The sequence below is a fragment of the Bactrocera latifrons genome, unplaced genomic scaffold, assembly GCF_001853355.1.
Source record: "Bactrocera latifrons isolate USDA-ARS-PBARC rearing strain unplaced genomic scaffold, ASM185335v1 scaffold_128, whole genome shotgun sequence".
Lineage (NCBI taxonomy): Eukaryota > Metazoa > Arthropoda > Insecta > Diptera > Tephritidae > Bactrocera > Bactrocera latifrons.
This window is the reverse complement of record NW_017534719.1, coordinates 160,654-176,717: the sequence shown is the minus strand read 5'-3', so window position 1 is coordinate 176,717 and position 16,064 is coordinate 160,654. Positions and strand designations below refer to the sequence as shown.

The 16,064-nt window shown below is 33.7% G+C and overlaps 3 protein-coding genes across 3 annotated transcripts; 2 read left to right on the top strand and 1 right to left on the bottom strand.

The window, feature by feature from the left end:
• Positions 1-361: 361 nt before the first annotated feature.
• On the top strand, positions 362-4,274 carry LOC108978819 (probable cytochrome P450 28d1). The gene is made up of 7 exons (XM_018949280.1): positions 362-579; positions 661-799; positions 863-1,075; positions 3,058-3,459; positions 3,520-3,640; positions 3,704-3,976; positions 4,040-4,274. The coding sequence occupies exons 1-7, from the start codon at positions 392-394 to the stop codon at positions 4,213-4,215; spliced, it is 1,512 nt and encodes a 503-aa protein (XP_018804825.1). The 5' UTR covers positions 362-391; the 3' UTR covers positions 4,216-4,274.
• A 2,402-nt stretch (positions 4,275-6,676) lies between these two features.
• On the bottom strand, positions 6,677-8,754 carry LOC108978813 (nuclear envelope integral membrane protein 1a). Its single transcript, XM_018949274.1, has 4 exons — positions 8,530-8,754; positions 7,951-8,461; positions 7,425-7,899; positions 6,677-7,370 (listed from the first exon to the last, which is right to left on the bottom strand). The coding sequence occupies exons 1-4, from the start codon at positions 8,618-8,620 to the stop codon at positions 6,912-6,914; spliced, it is 1,536 nt and encodes a 511-aa protein (XP_018804819.1). The 5' UTR covers positions 8,621-8,754; the 3' UTR covers positions 6,677-6,911.
• Positions 8,755-9,286: 532 nt separating this feature from the next.
• Positions 9,287-13,813, top strand: LOC108978865 (putative mediator of RNA polymerase II transcription subunit 26). The gene is made up of 4 exons (XM_018949370.1): positions 9,287-9,729; positions 10,509-10,666; positions 11,236-11,428; positions 11,489-13,813. Exons 1-4 carry the CDS (start codon positions 9,676-9,678, stop codon positions 13,463-13,465), a joined length of 2,382 nt encoding a protein of 793 aa, XP_018804915.1. The 5' UTR covers positions 9,287-9,675; the 3' UTR covers positions 13,466-13,813.
• The last annotated feature ends 2,251 nt before the right edge of the window (positions 13,814-16,064 follow it).

Here is a 16,064-nt window from a genome sequence, read left to right as displayed (position 1 = left end):
TATGCATCAAAATATTTGACCGTTTGTGGCGCTCACATAAAGCTCCACCATTGCCATAGCCCTAGCAATATTTTCAAAGTTAATTTTACATAATTGTCTATTCAATAAGGCGTTCCCATTTTTTTTAAATTGATGTGTTGAACAACACAACGTTTATCGTCACGAAATTTAGATTGTTCTGTGTACTTTCGGATTTTCATACATAATATAAACAGTTTTACATGTATTTTTGCATATGTACACTTACCTATAAATAAAATCCAAGTAAGCTTCATTTAGAAGTTTTCTGACGCGGTATCACGACAGCTGAACAATATCGTTTGTAGATAGATTAGATAAGATACATATTACATATTTATATACTAAAAAATTGCTTAAATAAGGAAAGAAAATGGTTTTATTTTCACTTATCTTATTAACGGTGATATTTTTCATGATATATCTTTTTCTGAAATGGAATTTTACATACTGGAGTATGCGTGGCATAAAAGGTCCGAAACCGTTACCTTTATTTGGATCATTTCCAGGATTAGTTACCAACAAACAACATTTTGCAGACGATATAAACAATATTTATAGGCAAGAATGTCTTAATTATAAATTACAAGTTGATAAAATTATTCTTGTATCAAATTTGAAGAATATTTTTACCTTTTCTAGAAAATACAAAAATTGTGAAAGTTACGTGGGTGTTTTTCTCCTTCGTTCTCCACTACTTATGCTATTAGAACCAAAACTTGTGCATGACGTTTTTGTTACAGCTTTTAAACATTTTAGTTCTAATGATGTTGCAAAACTGGTAAGCCAAAAATTGTAAGTTATAATTTACGTCACTCTTAAACAAAACTATAATTTTTATCAGATTGACAAAAATAAGGATCCATTATTAATGTGTAATCCTTTTTTACTGAGCGACCAGGAATGGCGGGAACAGCGATCATTAGTATCTCCAGGTTTTACAATCGCTCGTATGCGAACCTCCTACTGTAGTATGCAATTGGTTTGTAAGTCTTGGTGTGAGTTCTTAAAACGTCAGATGAATATTCATTCAAAAGACGGCCTAAATGGAAAAGATGTAAGTCTCAGTGACGCTATAATTTATGTTAATACGAGTATATACCAATACATATTACAGTTTGCTATAGAGTTCTAAGCCCGAACCTATGTACCTATACAAGTATTTATCTTAACGACATTGTGGGTCTATGTGTTATTGTGTGTAATATATTTATTCAAATATTGTGTTGCGGACGAAGCCATGTGCTGTAATTCATCTAAAATACTATATAAAATTGCACACGATCTTTTTCCTAAAAACCTTTGATAATTATTGTTTGCTAAAAATATGTACCCAATTGTCTAGAGTCCTCCCTGAACTTGAGCCCGCAATTTTTTACAAAAAAAAAACGGACGTGGGTTCCTTAGTGCAAACAAAATATCGAGTTCGTAGATGGGCGTAACCCCTGACCACTGCCACGGTCACAAATTCCCATTAACCGAAAACATATAAAGTGCCAGTAAGATGTAATTTGGTACAGAACATTTCAGTAAAAGGGGCACTTGTGGGGAAATTTTTTTGAAAAAGTGGGCGTGGCCCCGCCCTCTAACAAGTTTAGTGTGAATATCTCCTAAACCGCTTAAGGTACAAAAACCAAATTAGCTGAGTACAAATATTTTAAGAGTTTCTACCGACAGTGTGAAAATGGATGAAATCGGACAACAATCACGCCTACTTCCCATATAGCACAGTTTTAAATTCATTTAATTTCCAGTACATAAATCAAGAAGTAATTAATATAACGGGATAAAACTTTGCACGAATAATGTCTTTAGTGTTTGCCACCTTTTTTATTTAATATTTTAAAATTATTTAAATCCAATAAAAACTGTTCCAAGTCCCTAGGTACCGAATATTTAGGCCCGGGTACCTACAGTTTGAAAATAAATTGATATATATAACTGAAATTAGAGGATAATCCTTCTCTTCCATAAGAAGATTAAGTTCGAAGATGGGCAAAATCGGCTCACTGCCACGCCCACAAAATAGCGGAAACCGAAAACCTCACTGCCACGCTCACAAACTGGCGAAAACCGAAATGTAAAGTATCATAACTAAGCCATAAATAAAGATAAAATAAAAAAAATAAAAAAAATAAAATAAAATTTGGCACAAAGGATCGCATTAGGGAGGGGCATATTTGGACGTAATTTTTTTGGAAAAGTGGTCGTGACCCCCCCCCCCCCATATAAATTTTTTGTACATATCTCGAAAACTACTCGTGACCCCCCTTATCATTTTATCATGCGAGAGTATAAAATGTTCGGTGACACTCGAACTTAGCCCTTCCTTACTTGTTGTTAATAATATTTCATTGCTAAACGAAATAAAGAAAACTTCTGAGAATAAATCTGTTGTGACCGCTGCCTTTTTGAACACATCCGTTTTATACTAAAAATTTCTGTCTCACAACAAGTTTTCAAGAGAAAGGTTCTGCGAAAGATTTATGGTACTTTGCGCATTGGTCACGGCGAATATCGCATTTGATGAACGATGAGATACACGATGTCATTGACATACTTCAGCGAATTAAAAGACAGGGGCTACGCTGGCTAGGTCATATTGTCCGAATGGACGAAAACACTTCAGCTCTGAAAGTATTCGATGCAATACCCGCCGGGGGAAGCAGAGGAAGAGGAAGGCTCCAACTCCGTTAGAAAGACCAGGTGGAGAAGGACCTGTCTACTAGCGCTGTTGTAAACTCGGCTATAACCGCGTGAGCGGTGTCTACTTAAAAAAGGAAAGGAAGAACAAGAAATAAAATTTTTTTTAATATTACAATAACAAAAAAATAATAATCAATAGTAATAATTCTGGGAAGTCAATTGCTATTGAAATGGTACGAAATTAAAATAATTTTTTACTTGTACCTAATTGTTCAATTAAGAATATGGTATTATTAGTTTATTTAAAATATAATAGGATATTTCTAATATGTATTAATTATTAAAAATCAATTAAATTTATGAAGAAATATGTATTTACATTAACCATTTCAGATTGCACTTCATTTCACTGCAGAAAATATAGCAAGAAGTGTGCTCGGTATTAGTGAAATAACTTTCGTTGACCAAATTACAAAAAATATGAAGATGCTTTCCGAAAACAACAACGTTTTTATTTTATATACCATCATGGCCGGTGTATTGCCCAAAATTATAAACATCTTCAAAGTAAAATTTATTCCTAACAAATGCGAATATTTTTTTAAAAAGCTAATCCAAGAGGCTTTGAAAATCTATTTAGAAAGTTCAACAAAACGGCGTGACTTCATGGATCATTTAATGTCTCTAAAGAAAACCCACAACCTTAGCGAACAAAACTTGATTTCGCATACAATGACTTTCCTCATCGATGGATTAGATACATCAGCGACGGTTATATCTCACTGTTTATTTCTAGTAAGAGATATTTTCCCCCTAATATTAACGCTTTTAAATCATATTTATTATTGAATTTAGTTAGGTCGTTACCAGACTGTCCAAAAAAGATTACGTAAAGAAATAGTAAATAACTCCATTAACGGTGAAATATGTTTTGAAAAACTGAATGAACTTCCTTATTTGAATGCTTGTGTATATGGTACGTTATTTACAAAACTAATATATTTGCACTTAAGGTAAAAATGTTTCTTTTCAACATAAGAGTGTATTAGAATTCTTCCGCCTGGTTTGTGGTCCATTAAGAGATGCACTGTACCTTATACTTTTACCAACAAAAACGGTGGCAAAGTCTCCTTAGCAATTGGTGACTCTGTAATGATTCCAATATACGCAATTCATCATGATGAAAATCATTATTGTAATCCAGATCGATTTCAGCCTGAAAGATTTCTTACAAAGGATGGAAATAATTTGAAATTCCTTCGCAATGTTGGAGCGTTTTTAGGATTTGGCGATGGGCCACGAATGTGTTTGGGTATGAAATTTTTATCTTTTCAACTGTTTACAGATATATTATGGAATCTTTTATTTTTCAAAGGCATTAATTATGCTACGATTCAAACAAAGGTAGCCATCGCTTCAATTATAAGGCAATTTAGTGTTACTCTGAATGCAAAAACTAAACCATTTGTTAAACTAGATCCGAAATATTTTCTAACTCAACAAGATGGTGGTGTTTGGCTTAATTTTAGTGAGAGAAAATATATTACATAATCTTAGGACGAATCGAGGACTTTGGCAGTCGGTATTTGCTAAGATGTAAACAATAATTAAATTGAACCCATAATTATGTTACAAAACAATTATTCGACAAAATGTTGTGAATATATTTCATTAATAATTGTAAAAATAACGAATATAGAAATCCCAAAAATTTTTTGTTGATGTTGTAGCGGCGGAAAAAATTCCAGAAATAATTTGGAAGAATGCTTCGGAGTTGACAGATCTCGGTCCGACAAAAAACGGAATCCATTACGGTTAAATAAACCCGACATACTGTAAATACATACATTCATGCATCTACTTCAGGATATCAGCTTCGCTGTGTTCCATTGTGCATAGTAAGCTTTTGCAATTCGGCTTTCTTCTACCATTTGCCTTACAGTTGAAAGTATGTTCATATCCTGCGTCAATCTGGTTCTGGTTTTGAATTCTCTAATAACCTTTTGCTCGAAAATTCTACGAAACGATGCGGCGACTAGCAGAAGTTTTCAAGACCGGAGCATACTTTTGTAGAACTCCCAGAGGTGATTTAGTGACTGATGCCCAGAGCATGCTAAAATTATGGAGGGGAAACTTCTTCAGCCTGCTGAATGTCAATCAAAGTATAACGCCAGGAGCAGGCAAACCCGATTCCCCAATCGATGACGATGGAGCAGACGTTCCATTGCTCGACCAAGAAGATATTCAAAAAGCAATTACCCGTCTAAAGAACAAAAAAGCGGCGGGGCCGATGGGTTGCTGGCCGATCTATTCAAACACGGTAACAAAGAACTGATAAGGAGCATGCATAAACTTCTTTGTAGAATATGGTCAGACGCAAGCATGAACAATGATTGGAATATAAGTGTGCTCTGCCCAATCCAAAAAAAGAAAGACCCCACTATCTGCTCCAAATACCGTATAAAGTTCTATCGAGCGTATTGTGTCAAAGATTAAAGCCCACCACCAAGTTAATAAACTGATTGGACCTTATCTGTTTGTCTTTAGACCTGGCAAATCAACAACTTACCAGATATTCACTATGCGCCAAATTTTGGAAAAGACCTGTGAAAAAGGAATCGACGTTCACCACCGTAAATTTCAAAGCTGCCTTTATGCCGCGATGTCTGAATTTGGTATCCCCGCAAAACTAATACGGCTGTGTAAACTGACGTTAAGCAATACCAAAAGTTCCGTCACGATCGGGAAGGACCTCTCCAGGCCGTTCGATGCCAAATGAGGTTTCAGAGAAGGCGACTCTCTTTCGTGTGTCTTCTTCAACCTACTTCTGGAGATAATAATTCAAGCTGCAGAACTAAACCGAGTAGATACAATCTTCTATAAGACTGTACAGCTGCTGGCGTATGCTGATGATATTGATATCATTGGCCTTTACAACAGCGCCGTTAGTTCTACTTTCTCCAGAATGGAGAGGCAATGAAGCACATTGATCTGGTGTTGAACGAGGGCAAGACGAAATATCTTCTGGCACCCACGTCACTATTGACAGTCACAACTTCGAAGTTGTAGGTAATTTCGTCTATCTTGGAATCAGCATCAATACCAACAACAACGTCTGCCTCGAAATCCAACGTAGAATATCTCTTGCCAAAACGTGCTACTTCGGACTAAGTAGGCAATTGAGAAGTAAAGTCCTCTCTCGACGAACAAAAACAAAACTCTTTAAGTCACTCATTATCCCCGTCCTGCTTTATGGTGCAGAGGCATGTCGATGAAAACATCTGAGTTGACGTTGCGAGTTGTCGAAAGAAAAGTTCTACGGAAGATTTCGAGGGAACGATGTTCTGTATGAGATATACGACGACATTAGCATAGTTCAGAGGGGATACACTTAAAATACCGACGTTGAAAATGCCGACAAACCAAAATGCCGACGAGTGACAAATATTTTACCGGGTGTAAAACGTATTGCCGACAATCAAAAACTCGAAATTTAGAATCCCGACAGTCAAAATACCAAAACATCGACAAATTAAAATACCGACAAATCAAGAAAGAGAATTCTACTGATAAGGGTTATGATCCTGAGCGTGTTCGTGGCCGTAGGCCGCAGGACCTCGAACGAACAACGCCATCTTTTCTTGATTTGTGCGTATTTTGTCAGGATTCTAAATTTCGTGTTTTTGATTGTCGACATTACGTTATACACCCAGTTGAGCGAATTAAAAGACAGCGGCTACGCTGGCTAGGTCATGTCGTACGTATGGACGAAAATACTTCAGTTCTTCAAGTATTCGACGCGGTACCCGCCGGGGAAAGCAGAGGAAGAGGAAGACCTCCACTCCGTTAGAAGGACCAGGTGGAGAAGAACTTGGCTTCGTTTGGAATTTCCAATTAGCGCCACCGTGCTAAAAAGTATTACTCCATTCTCTATTATGAATGGGAAAACAGTAGGTAAAAGTTGTTGTCGAGTATTTATTCTTTTTCTACAGCAAAAAAAAAAGTAGGAACATTTCAGATGAAAAATAGCAGTCTATTTTATTAGTATACATATCCTAACATATTTAAAAAGCAAATATAGATACACAATTTAAAGATAGACAGAGTTGTACAAATCATTATAAACAATAACGTTATGGGATTCCCACTGACCCTGCCTGTGTTGTCTTTTTTATGTGGGAAGGTTTCACTAATTATCACTTTTAGACCAGCTGCAATAATGTGGGCAGCTAAGTGTAACATCAAGTTCACATTTTAGACTTCCCTTCTCTTTTTGTGTTACTAGAAAATTTCGAAGAATATGTGCGATATATATTACTGGCATCAAATTTGTGTGTACCGCTTCTTTCATAATTCGATTTGTTCTGAATATTCATATTATTAAAAGGACCTTTTGATTTTGTAGTATCTTCATACACAATATCATCCTCGCCATTCTCACCTTCTTCGCTCGTTTCGTCATATGTAGTGTTATTACTAAATATTTTACTTTGATTATAACCATATTGTTCATTTTTAAGATAGGAACGAGGGAAATTATGTTTTTTGTATTCTTTCTCTATTTCGAAATTTTCATCTGAGTCGGTTTCACTATGCTCAATAGCTACTGTGTGATTTTCATAGCGTAAGATTTCTTCTTCTCGCAGGTGAGACTGGCCTTCTACAAAAGCTGCAAATCGTAAAGGATCACTTAGTTTGGATATAATCTGTAAAATGAAATTTTAAAACAAAGATTTCGGTTATGTTATGTATGGCCATACTTTCCACTGTTTACAGTCAGGACTGCTGGCATACGCTCGTAATTCGCTCAAGGCTTTGGAAGTTTCTCTAATACCTTCTTCATAAAATTCCTCGTTGGTAAGGAAACGTCTTTTAGGTGGAAAGAGCCATCTATAAATCTTGAGAGGTTTGTATAAGAGTGAACTCGGCAAATAATTCAAAAATATTATTGCGGCTAAAATGAGTACACTGGCTTCTTCATATTGTATTGAAAAATATGCCATAATTGTAGCCATTATTTGTAAAGCCCACTTTATAATATTCTTCGATCGTTGATTTGTTGGGGGACCAATACGGTAACAAAAGAAGAAAGATATTATTCCTGTCGTGAATATATAGCAAAGAACATACGCGCGATACATTTGAAAAATCAAATGAAGGTTATCCCAAAGTCGTTGAATAATGTAAAATCCAATTGACCATCCACCAATCAAGATGGTGTACACCATAGGACGCCTATTGAGAAGTTAATTATAAATGCACAAAAACACTAGAAATAAAACGTACCTGGGCATTAATTTACTTGTTAACCAAATAATAAGCATAAAAGATGAGCCTATTCCAATAGTAACTCCAGTGAGATAAAACAATATTGAGTTATTACTAAGGCTTCCAGCAAATATAAATAAACATATAGCCACGGAGAATTGAATAAAGCGAAAATAGTCAATTCGTAATTGATGCAGGCGTACACGATAGGGCAGCGTTGTATCAATTCCAATGCATTGTTGTTTAAAGGGATAAAGGTTTAAACGTGTCCGCTTATTACTAAACAAATTAAAACTAAATAGAGACTGCCGATCTTCAAAATTTTGTCGAACTTCTGATGGCGTAGCACCTTCATATTGTTTGAATTCATCCTTTTCAATTTCCAATTGAAGCTCAATATTCTCAAAAATATGGGTCCAATCTTTTCGTGACCCACTGTAACAATAAATTCGCATATCATTATCGAAAAATCCCTTGTGGCGCGTCTTTGGATGATAGTCAACTATTGTTCCTGGTTCCAAAAATATGACTATAGAGTAAATAAATATTATTAAGATATAGACAAACTCTATAAATAATTTAATGTATATTGAATACCTTGAGGCACATTGATGCCGTCTGAATATCCTGCTATGAATACATTGCAGTAATATATTATAAGATAAATTCGCAAAATATACGAATTCATTTAATATCACCGAATTATAAATAAGCAATTTTTTATAGGTCGAAGTATATATTCGTAAAAGATTTTGAACTACTGAAACCAAATTAAAACCCAATTCTTCAGAGGTTGCGCTTTTTTAATAAAAGTAAAGGTAACAATGTTGATTATTTACAAATTGCCCGAAGATACAGGGTAATACCAAAGAACGTAAAATATTTATTTAATTTTTTAACGTAATGTGGGAACGGAACGGAAAGTCAACCCAGGATCGTTAATGAAAATTCTTCTTCATTTTTAATAGAAAAAATACTCAGATATTTGTAATTGCTTGTAGAAAATCTTAATAAAAGTCGGTAGAAGTAATTACGTTACATTTGCAACCATTTACAATTTTTTTCCGAACGAATAATATGGTAAAAATGGAAACTATATTTTCTGCATACTATACAAATGTATTTAATTGCCCGAAGTAACTAAGGAAATTGCTTGAATAACTTTAAAGTTTTGTTGCGCCTTCGATTTATTATTAAATGTTAAAAATGAATAAGCCCATATCCCTTATGGGAGTATCAATATATCTCTGTTGGCAATACTACGTATTTAAATGGAAAGGGAAATGACGAGTATTTTGTTAAGGGTGGGTTACAAATTTTCTCACCTTCAATATTTATCATAGCAACATAATGTCAAAACTGGGTTTTATAAAGCATAATTAATTTACGCGATTATTGATAACCATAAACAAATAATATATCACTAAAAGACGTACCTAAATATACATACATATATAAAAGTGATTAATAGATGATAATATATCTCGAAATACCACTTATACTTGAAAACGAAAATAAAATGATTTCCTTGAGTTTTAATCTTTTTTGACCGAAAGGCAGACATTTCGTCGCAAAAATATCACTCAAATCTACACAGTCACACTAAAATATTCGGACTTCCAAAATTGTGAAGTTAGAAAATAAAAAACAAATACAAAAGCGATACTTTAATTTAATATTAATGGATGAGGGATTACGACATACTTACAATCAATGACAAACGGCTTTTAGGGGCGAAAAGAAATGTTGCTGATCCCTGCCATTTTGATGTTTAACATCTTCCGCATGCCGAATCTTGTAAGTTATTGCATTTGTATCGAAATAAATATGTAAATGCAGGTGGAATTTTGCATATGTCTTTCAGAGAAGACTCTTTTATTTTTATAAGTGTTAAATTATTTCATTTCTTATCTTCTACCTCCATTATATGTGTATGTATTTGTATACATATATGTATATGTAAATGCTGTTCGCCAATACATATTGTTTTAGTTCATCAGATCTGCACGGCTCATTTGATTCTTAAAGTTGAAGCCAGCAGATTTTAGATTTTCCAAAACAAATAAATTTGTTTACCTCATCAGATCCATTTGGTGCGTCAAATTCAAATGATATTCTGTTTATTCAGAAAATTTGACCTCATATTCCAATTTTAGAATTAAATTTCTTGGTAGGAAAAATTACTTTAATACAGGAAAATATTGCATGCGACTTGTTCATATTACAGAAATGAATAATATGTAAGAAATTCCAGTTTAAAAATTAGTTGAAGAGTATATGTGTATGTACATATATTGCTTCCGTTGTGAAATTTTATGTATTTCTCTTCTGCAATATAATACAGTATTATCATTAACTATGAGTCATTAATATGAAATCTATATACTATCTTAGTTTTCCTTAGAATTCCCGTCATTATGGTGTGCTAAACACCAAGCACATATAAAGCTAAGTTAAATATTTTAAGGAAAATATGTGGACAAATTAGATAATGTGGGTACAAATTGTGAGATTATTTAATGTTAGGCTACGACTGACATTTGTTTTGTCATACTTATTTTTATTGTAATTACCAGGTTCATGCACGCTTTTGTGAAGGAGGTCATTACTGTTCATTGCCGAGGGAATGCTGTACTCAAGGATGCTGTCCTCCATATCAAAGTGGACCTCGTTCATTACCACCATCATCAGAACATGTCTTGAATTTGTTTTTCATAAGCCATTGGTTTTTCTGGTAAGATTCCATGTATATGGATATTCATATGTTAATTATTAATTTTATTGTTTAATATTTATATATATGTAAATTTTACAAAAATAGGACAAGCAGATTTAGAAGATATGGGTATATGCATATCGTCACCTAAAATGCAAAATAACGTATCACCAAAAAATGCGAAATTGAGTATCCTATTGATTACGATTTACTACCTCAAATTACATACATAATATTGCGTATGTCCAACATTTTCAGGTTCTGCGCTCATATATGAACCAGTTTTACCCAAAATTTTAATTTTGTTTTTCACTCTTGCTCCATTTTATTTCGAGTTTCAATCACGATACTGTAAATTTTCGAAAATATATTTACGTTATTTTGCATTATAGGTGACGATATATTAAATATTTTTTTATAAATATTAAAGGGACATAACGGGTAATTGTAAACCAACCTCAGTTTACGTATTAATAGACAATACATGATAAGTCTTTTTAGTATAAATAATCTTTTATTTTTACGGCATCATCCTAATTACCACATATTAAATTCTATCTTTATATGACATATACAAATGAAACTAGGTGTTTGGTAGTTGCGATCATGTTGGCTTTACTGTGTGCGTATTCCTTGTGGAAGAAGCGGCGAACACTTTGCGGTTGGGGATTCACTGACCATCGTGCTCAATCTGAGGGTGACTCGGCAGGGTCCTGTTATGCCCCGCCACAATATAGCCGCTGTAATTCGTTTCATCATCCGCCGCCTCCATATACCGAGGTATTTTTTTTTTATTTTTTTCAATTTATAACCGCAATTTTTATTAATGAATAATTGAAGGTAACATCGAAGCCGGATCTTTATCCACTTGTTTTTACATGCAACAGCGACAATACTAAAACTGGTTCCAGTTACCTAATGGTACAATATTTTCGTAACTATATTGTCCGGCCAATTGGATCATTGTCTGCAGCTAGTACGATAGATTCTCTAAGTTCAAGCTTTATTTGTAATATTAACGAAGCAAATACCCTGGTACCACCACCATATTCTCGTGCAGCCAGCCCCGAAACTGGTTTTAATTCACATTTCCCCCAGGACTTTTTAATACCGCGATCTGCCTCGCAATTAGTTTATGCAAGTGGAGGTAATGGAGGCAATAATAATATGGGTATGCACGATATAAATAGTGGTATGGTCACTCAGCAAATATTTAAACAAAATAGAGCTCCGCATTTCACTGTGGTAGCACTAAATGGTTCAGTTGGCGGGAATGAAAACGACGTGGATATAGAAAATACATCAAACTCAACAACACCTTACAGCACTATTTTACAAACTTCGGTAGTTGAGCAATTCAATTTCAATGAAAAATCCGTCGAGAACAATTCCAATCGTTCCATTTCAAATCAAAATGGTAACCATGCTGACAATGGTAATGGAAGTGTGGCTAAGAGTAATCGGAGCAGTGGAAGCGCTAGCAATTTTAGCGGAGGTTGTATTCCAAAAGGTTTTATACAATCCCAAAGTGAACAGCAATTTCGTTATTTTAACAATAGCAGTAGCAGCATTAGTGATATTTTCATAAACAATAATTCCGTAGACCGATTCGATAATGGCTCTAATGCGAATGGTAGTAAATCATTTGAAGTAATTAATTTTGATGAGAATGGAGTGAAACCTCAACATACATTGGCTACTGATCTCAAAAGTTTTACTACACAAGCTCATTCAAGCAATCACGGAACAACTGTGATTGTTAACAACGGATACATCAAATCTAACCAACTACATCATACCAGTACATTTCCCACTCAACTTGTAATCAACACCAGTATACTGAATCCAACGTATAAATCTTGCGATTCAGTTGCTGGCTTTAATGGAGCTACTAATGATCTGTCAGAGACAGAGTTGAAAGATATTAATTTATTAAGGCAAAGTTTGGAAACATGTTACAATTTTTTAGAGAAACAACAGCAAAAACCCCAAACATCGGTAAATAACACAGAATCCCCATCATTTCCTGTTAATAAGAACCTTAATAAGTATATTCCAGATGATTTAACTAATTATACAACTTCAGATAATTGCTCTGATGTTAGTAGTATTGCAAATGCTTGCATACCTAGCTCGCCTCCACAAGCTACTAGCCCGACTGGCGAAGTGAAAGATATTCTCAATCAAATACGTCAGTGGCAGGAAGAAATAAGCTGTGAAGATCTGCTGCTTCATATGAGGCCTGCGCTACGTCATACATTGTCCTCACCATCGAATACACCTGTTGGAATGGTTAAGACCTCTAACGCATATACACAGCGAAAATTACAACGCAATTCCGTTGCATGCTGTGAAATACAGTCAAACTCAAGTCTTAATTGCTCTAACAATCCAAAGTTTGCAAAAACAACAGTTCATTTAGCAACTACACCATTAGACAAGGCAAAAGCAACAATTACAGCTAAAGCACAAAACACACAAAGATCGCCCAATGTTACCGAAAATTTATTAAAACGTCCTACAACATTACACCAAAACAAAATTAAACATTTTATTCCAAAATCGAATAAAGCTCTATATATTCCAATGATTCCGAGTGCTACATCGTCGAATTCGAGCAAATTCCCATTGAAGAGTCCAGTCAATAGTATAGTGGGCGCAAAGTTTTTCGCTAGCAGAGGAGGTAAAATGCGTAAAATTTTTATATCACGTTCGGCACCCTCAACACCAGGAACCGCGTTACCTCTTAAACCGTTAAGTGATGATAGTCCATTACTACCAGAACATGATGAAGATCCGGAGACTGACCAAAATTAAAATATTCTATATAATGACGACAAAATATGAAATTATGTTCTTAGAAATTAGGGGGAAAACTATAAGTAATCCTCACTTAAATTATTATTCAACATTACTTCTTTGCTATACTAATATGCATTTCCCTATATTGGATTAAATAATCAGTTTCAACTTGATAATATTAAACAATGAAATATTTTATTTATATATATTATTCAAGTCATTGAACTTTTGGAAACTACATGAAAATAGTTCAGTGTAATATTAAATTCAATTTTTACAGATCTTCCATAAAAAATGAGAAGTTCAATTAGCTTGATGAGGGAACGTCCACAGATGTTAAATAAAAATAAAAATCCAAATATATTTAAATAACTTTTATGATGATTTAGACCGAAACAAATTATTATTCTTAATAGGAAATTAGATCCAAGTAAGTCGTTTAAAACAAGAACATTCTTTCGATTTTAGTATATGTATATGTTGTATATATGTATGTATGTAAAACGACATGTTACTAAAGATAAGCTATTAGTGGTTAAAATGTATATATTATATGAAGATATAGTGTATTGATATTGAAAATCGTATTGCCTCGCCGTGTTTTGTCTGTCATGGTTTGAGGTCAAAATATGACAAAGTTACAGCCAGTTTAGCAGTTTTACTTTAACAGGGATAAGCGTTTATTAACCGGCTGAGTTTTTTGAAATGGAAAAAACTATGTCATAAATCTCTGAAATGAGCTGAGCATTTTCTTTCTACAAAAATAACTCAAGGAAACCGGTTTAACCCCTTGACTTATCAATTAGTGCAACGAAATTCGCTTCCAACTGTTCGCACATGTTTTGATGATTACGAACAGTCGCAAAACGAAACGAAACGTGAATGCATGTAATAAAAGTATTTAAATTTAATTTCTCTTTTCATCCAATGCACACTTCTACACACCACGAGTCAGACTCGTGATAATCATGTTAGGTACAAAAATTGTACCACGAGTCGGACTCGTGGAAATACGTCAAGGGGTTACATTTATGCTTTCAGTGGTTTATTTTGCTCCTATAAATATTTACCCTATTTACCAAATTTTCAGTTAGATACATTGTTTGTAAGTTGAATCACTGTGTCATTGAAAATTTCTGGATTCTGACCCAATATTTGAAAAAAAGTTTTTTATATCATGAGTAAAAAATAAAATTAAAAAAAATATCTTAAAGGAAACATCGAAAATTTTTTAGAAATATATTAAGAAAGCTATATCAGCTACTTCCATTTAATTCATTCTTATTTTCAAATGTATGGCATTAATTTCATTATATTCAACAAGAACGATCGACCGTGTTCTCTTTTTGAATGCGTTCAACCTTTCATGACAGTGACATTTTTCAATTTAATAATAATGGCATAAAATAAAAATTAAAACAAACAAGGAAATCATATTCCCGAATTTAAGTCAAATTAACCGTTATACTTATGTACTACTGTGATCAAATTGAAACGGTAAATTTTTCTGAAAGTTGGAAGTACTGTTTCACGTCAAAATATTGATTAGTATTTGAGATGCGCTCATCATGTGAGGCTCTAAAAGTGAATTTTTGTATTTTTACTACATATGTCTGAATTTATTGAACAAAGAAGTGCGATAATGCACCATCTCATACTACATTGGTTATTCATGATCATTTCGCCACATTTTCAATTAATATCGTGCCGCAACCAACGCATTTCCCTGATCTACCTTCGTGTAACCTCTGGCTATTCAGCAAATTCATATGACCACTCCGAGGACATCGTTATGACATATTTAAAGATATAAAAATTGAATCGAAGAAGGCTTTGAGGATCTTTCCAAGTTCTGCAGCGAGAATGGACGACAAAATTCACTTTTCAATTTGATCACAGTAGTATTCATAGTTTGGTTATGTTTAATCATGATTCAATGTATAACGCATAATGTTAACCTTCCTATACCCGCGCACATGTCTGGGAGACCGACGAAACAGCTTTTTGTAAATATTTTTTTCAGTCTGTTTTGGAAAAACTGATAGTCATTAAAGTAATAAATAATTTATGTTAACAATTGATATTTTTTGCTTTATTACTTCCTATATTTCCTATAAAATAAAAAAAATATAAACGGTTTTATAGAAAAATAACCAGGTAAGAGGAGTTAAAGTCACGGTCTGTCACACCGTGCGCGGGTATAGGTGTTAAAACATTTGGCGCGGGTATAGGAAGGTTAAAATTAGGAGTTTTGGTTTTTCTCGTGAATCTTTTGTTTACATTTCGATGGTTTTATGTCATTTACAATCTATTCGTATTTAATTGTCACTCAAAAAACACATTTCATTGCTTGAAATATTTGAAAATTTTATTTTAGAAAATAATTGTATGTATAAAGACAATTTGCTTTTAATTTAAAAGGAAATGTCAAAATAGCTAACATTACGAAAGAGTCGAGTTTTGTTCGGGGTAAAATCCTAAATTACTGAGCCGACTTTAGAAAAATTTGGCACAGTTTGTTCAGTTTAATCCAACTTAAAAAATAAGATAGTTTATACTATAATCATGTTAAGAGTCAAAACAAATTTAAAAAAAAAAAAATATATATATATAT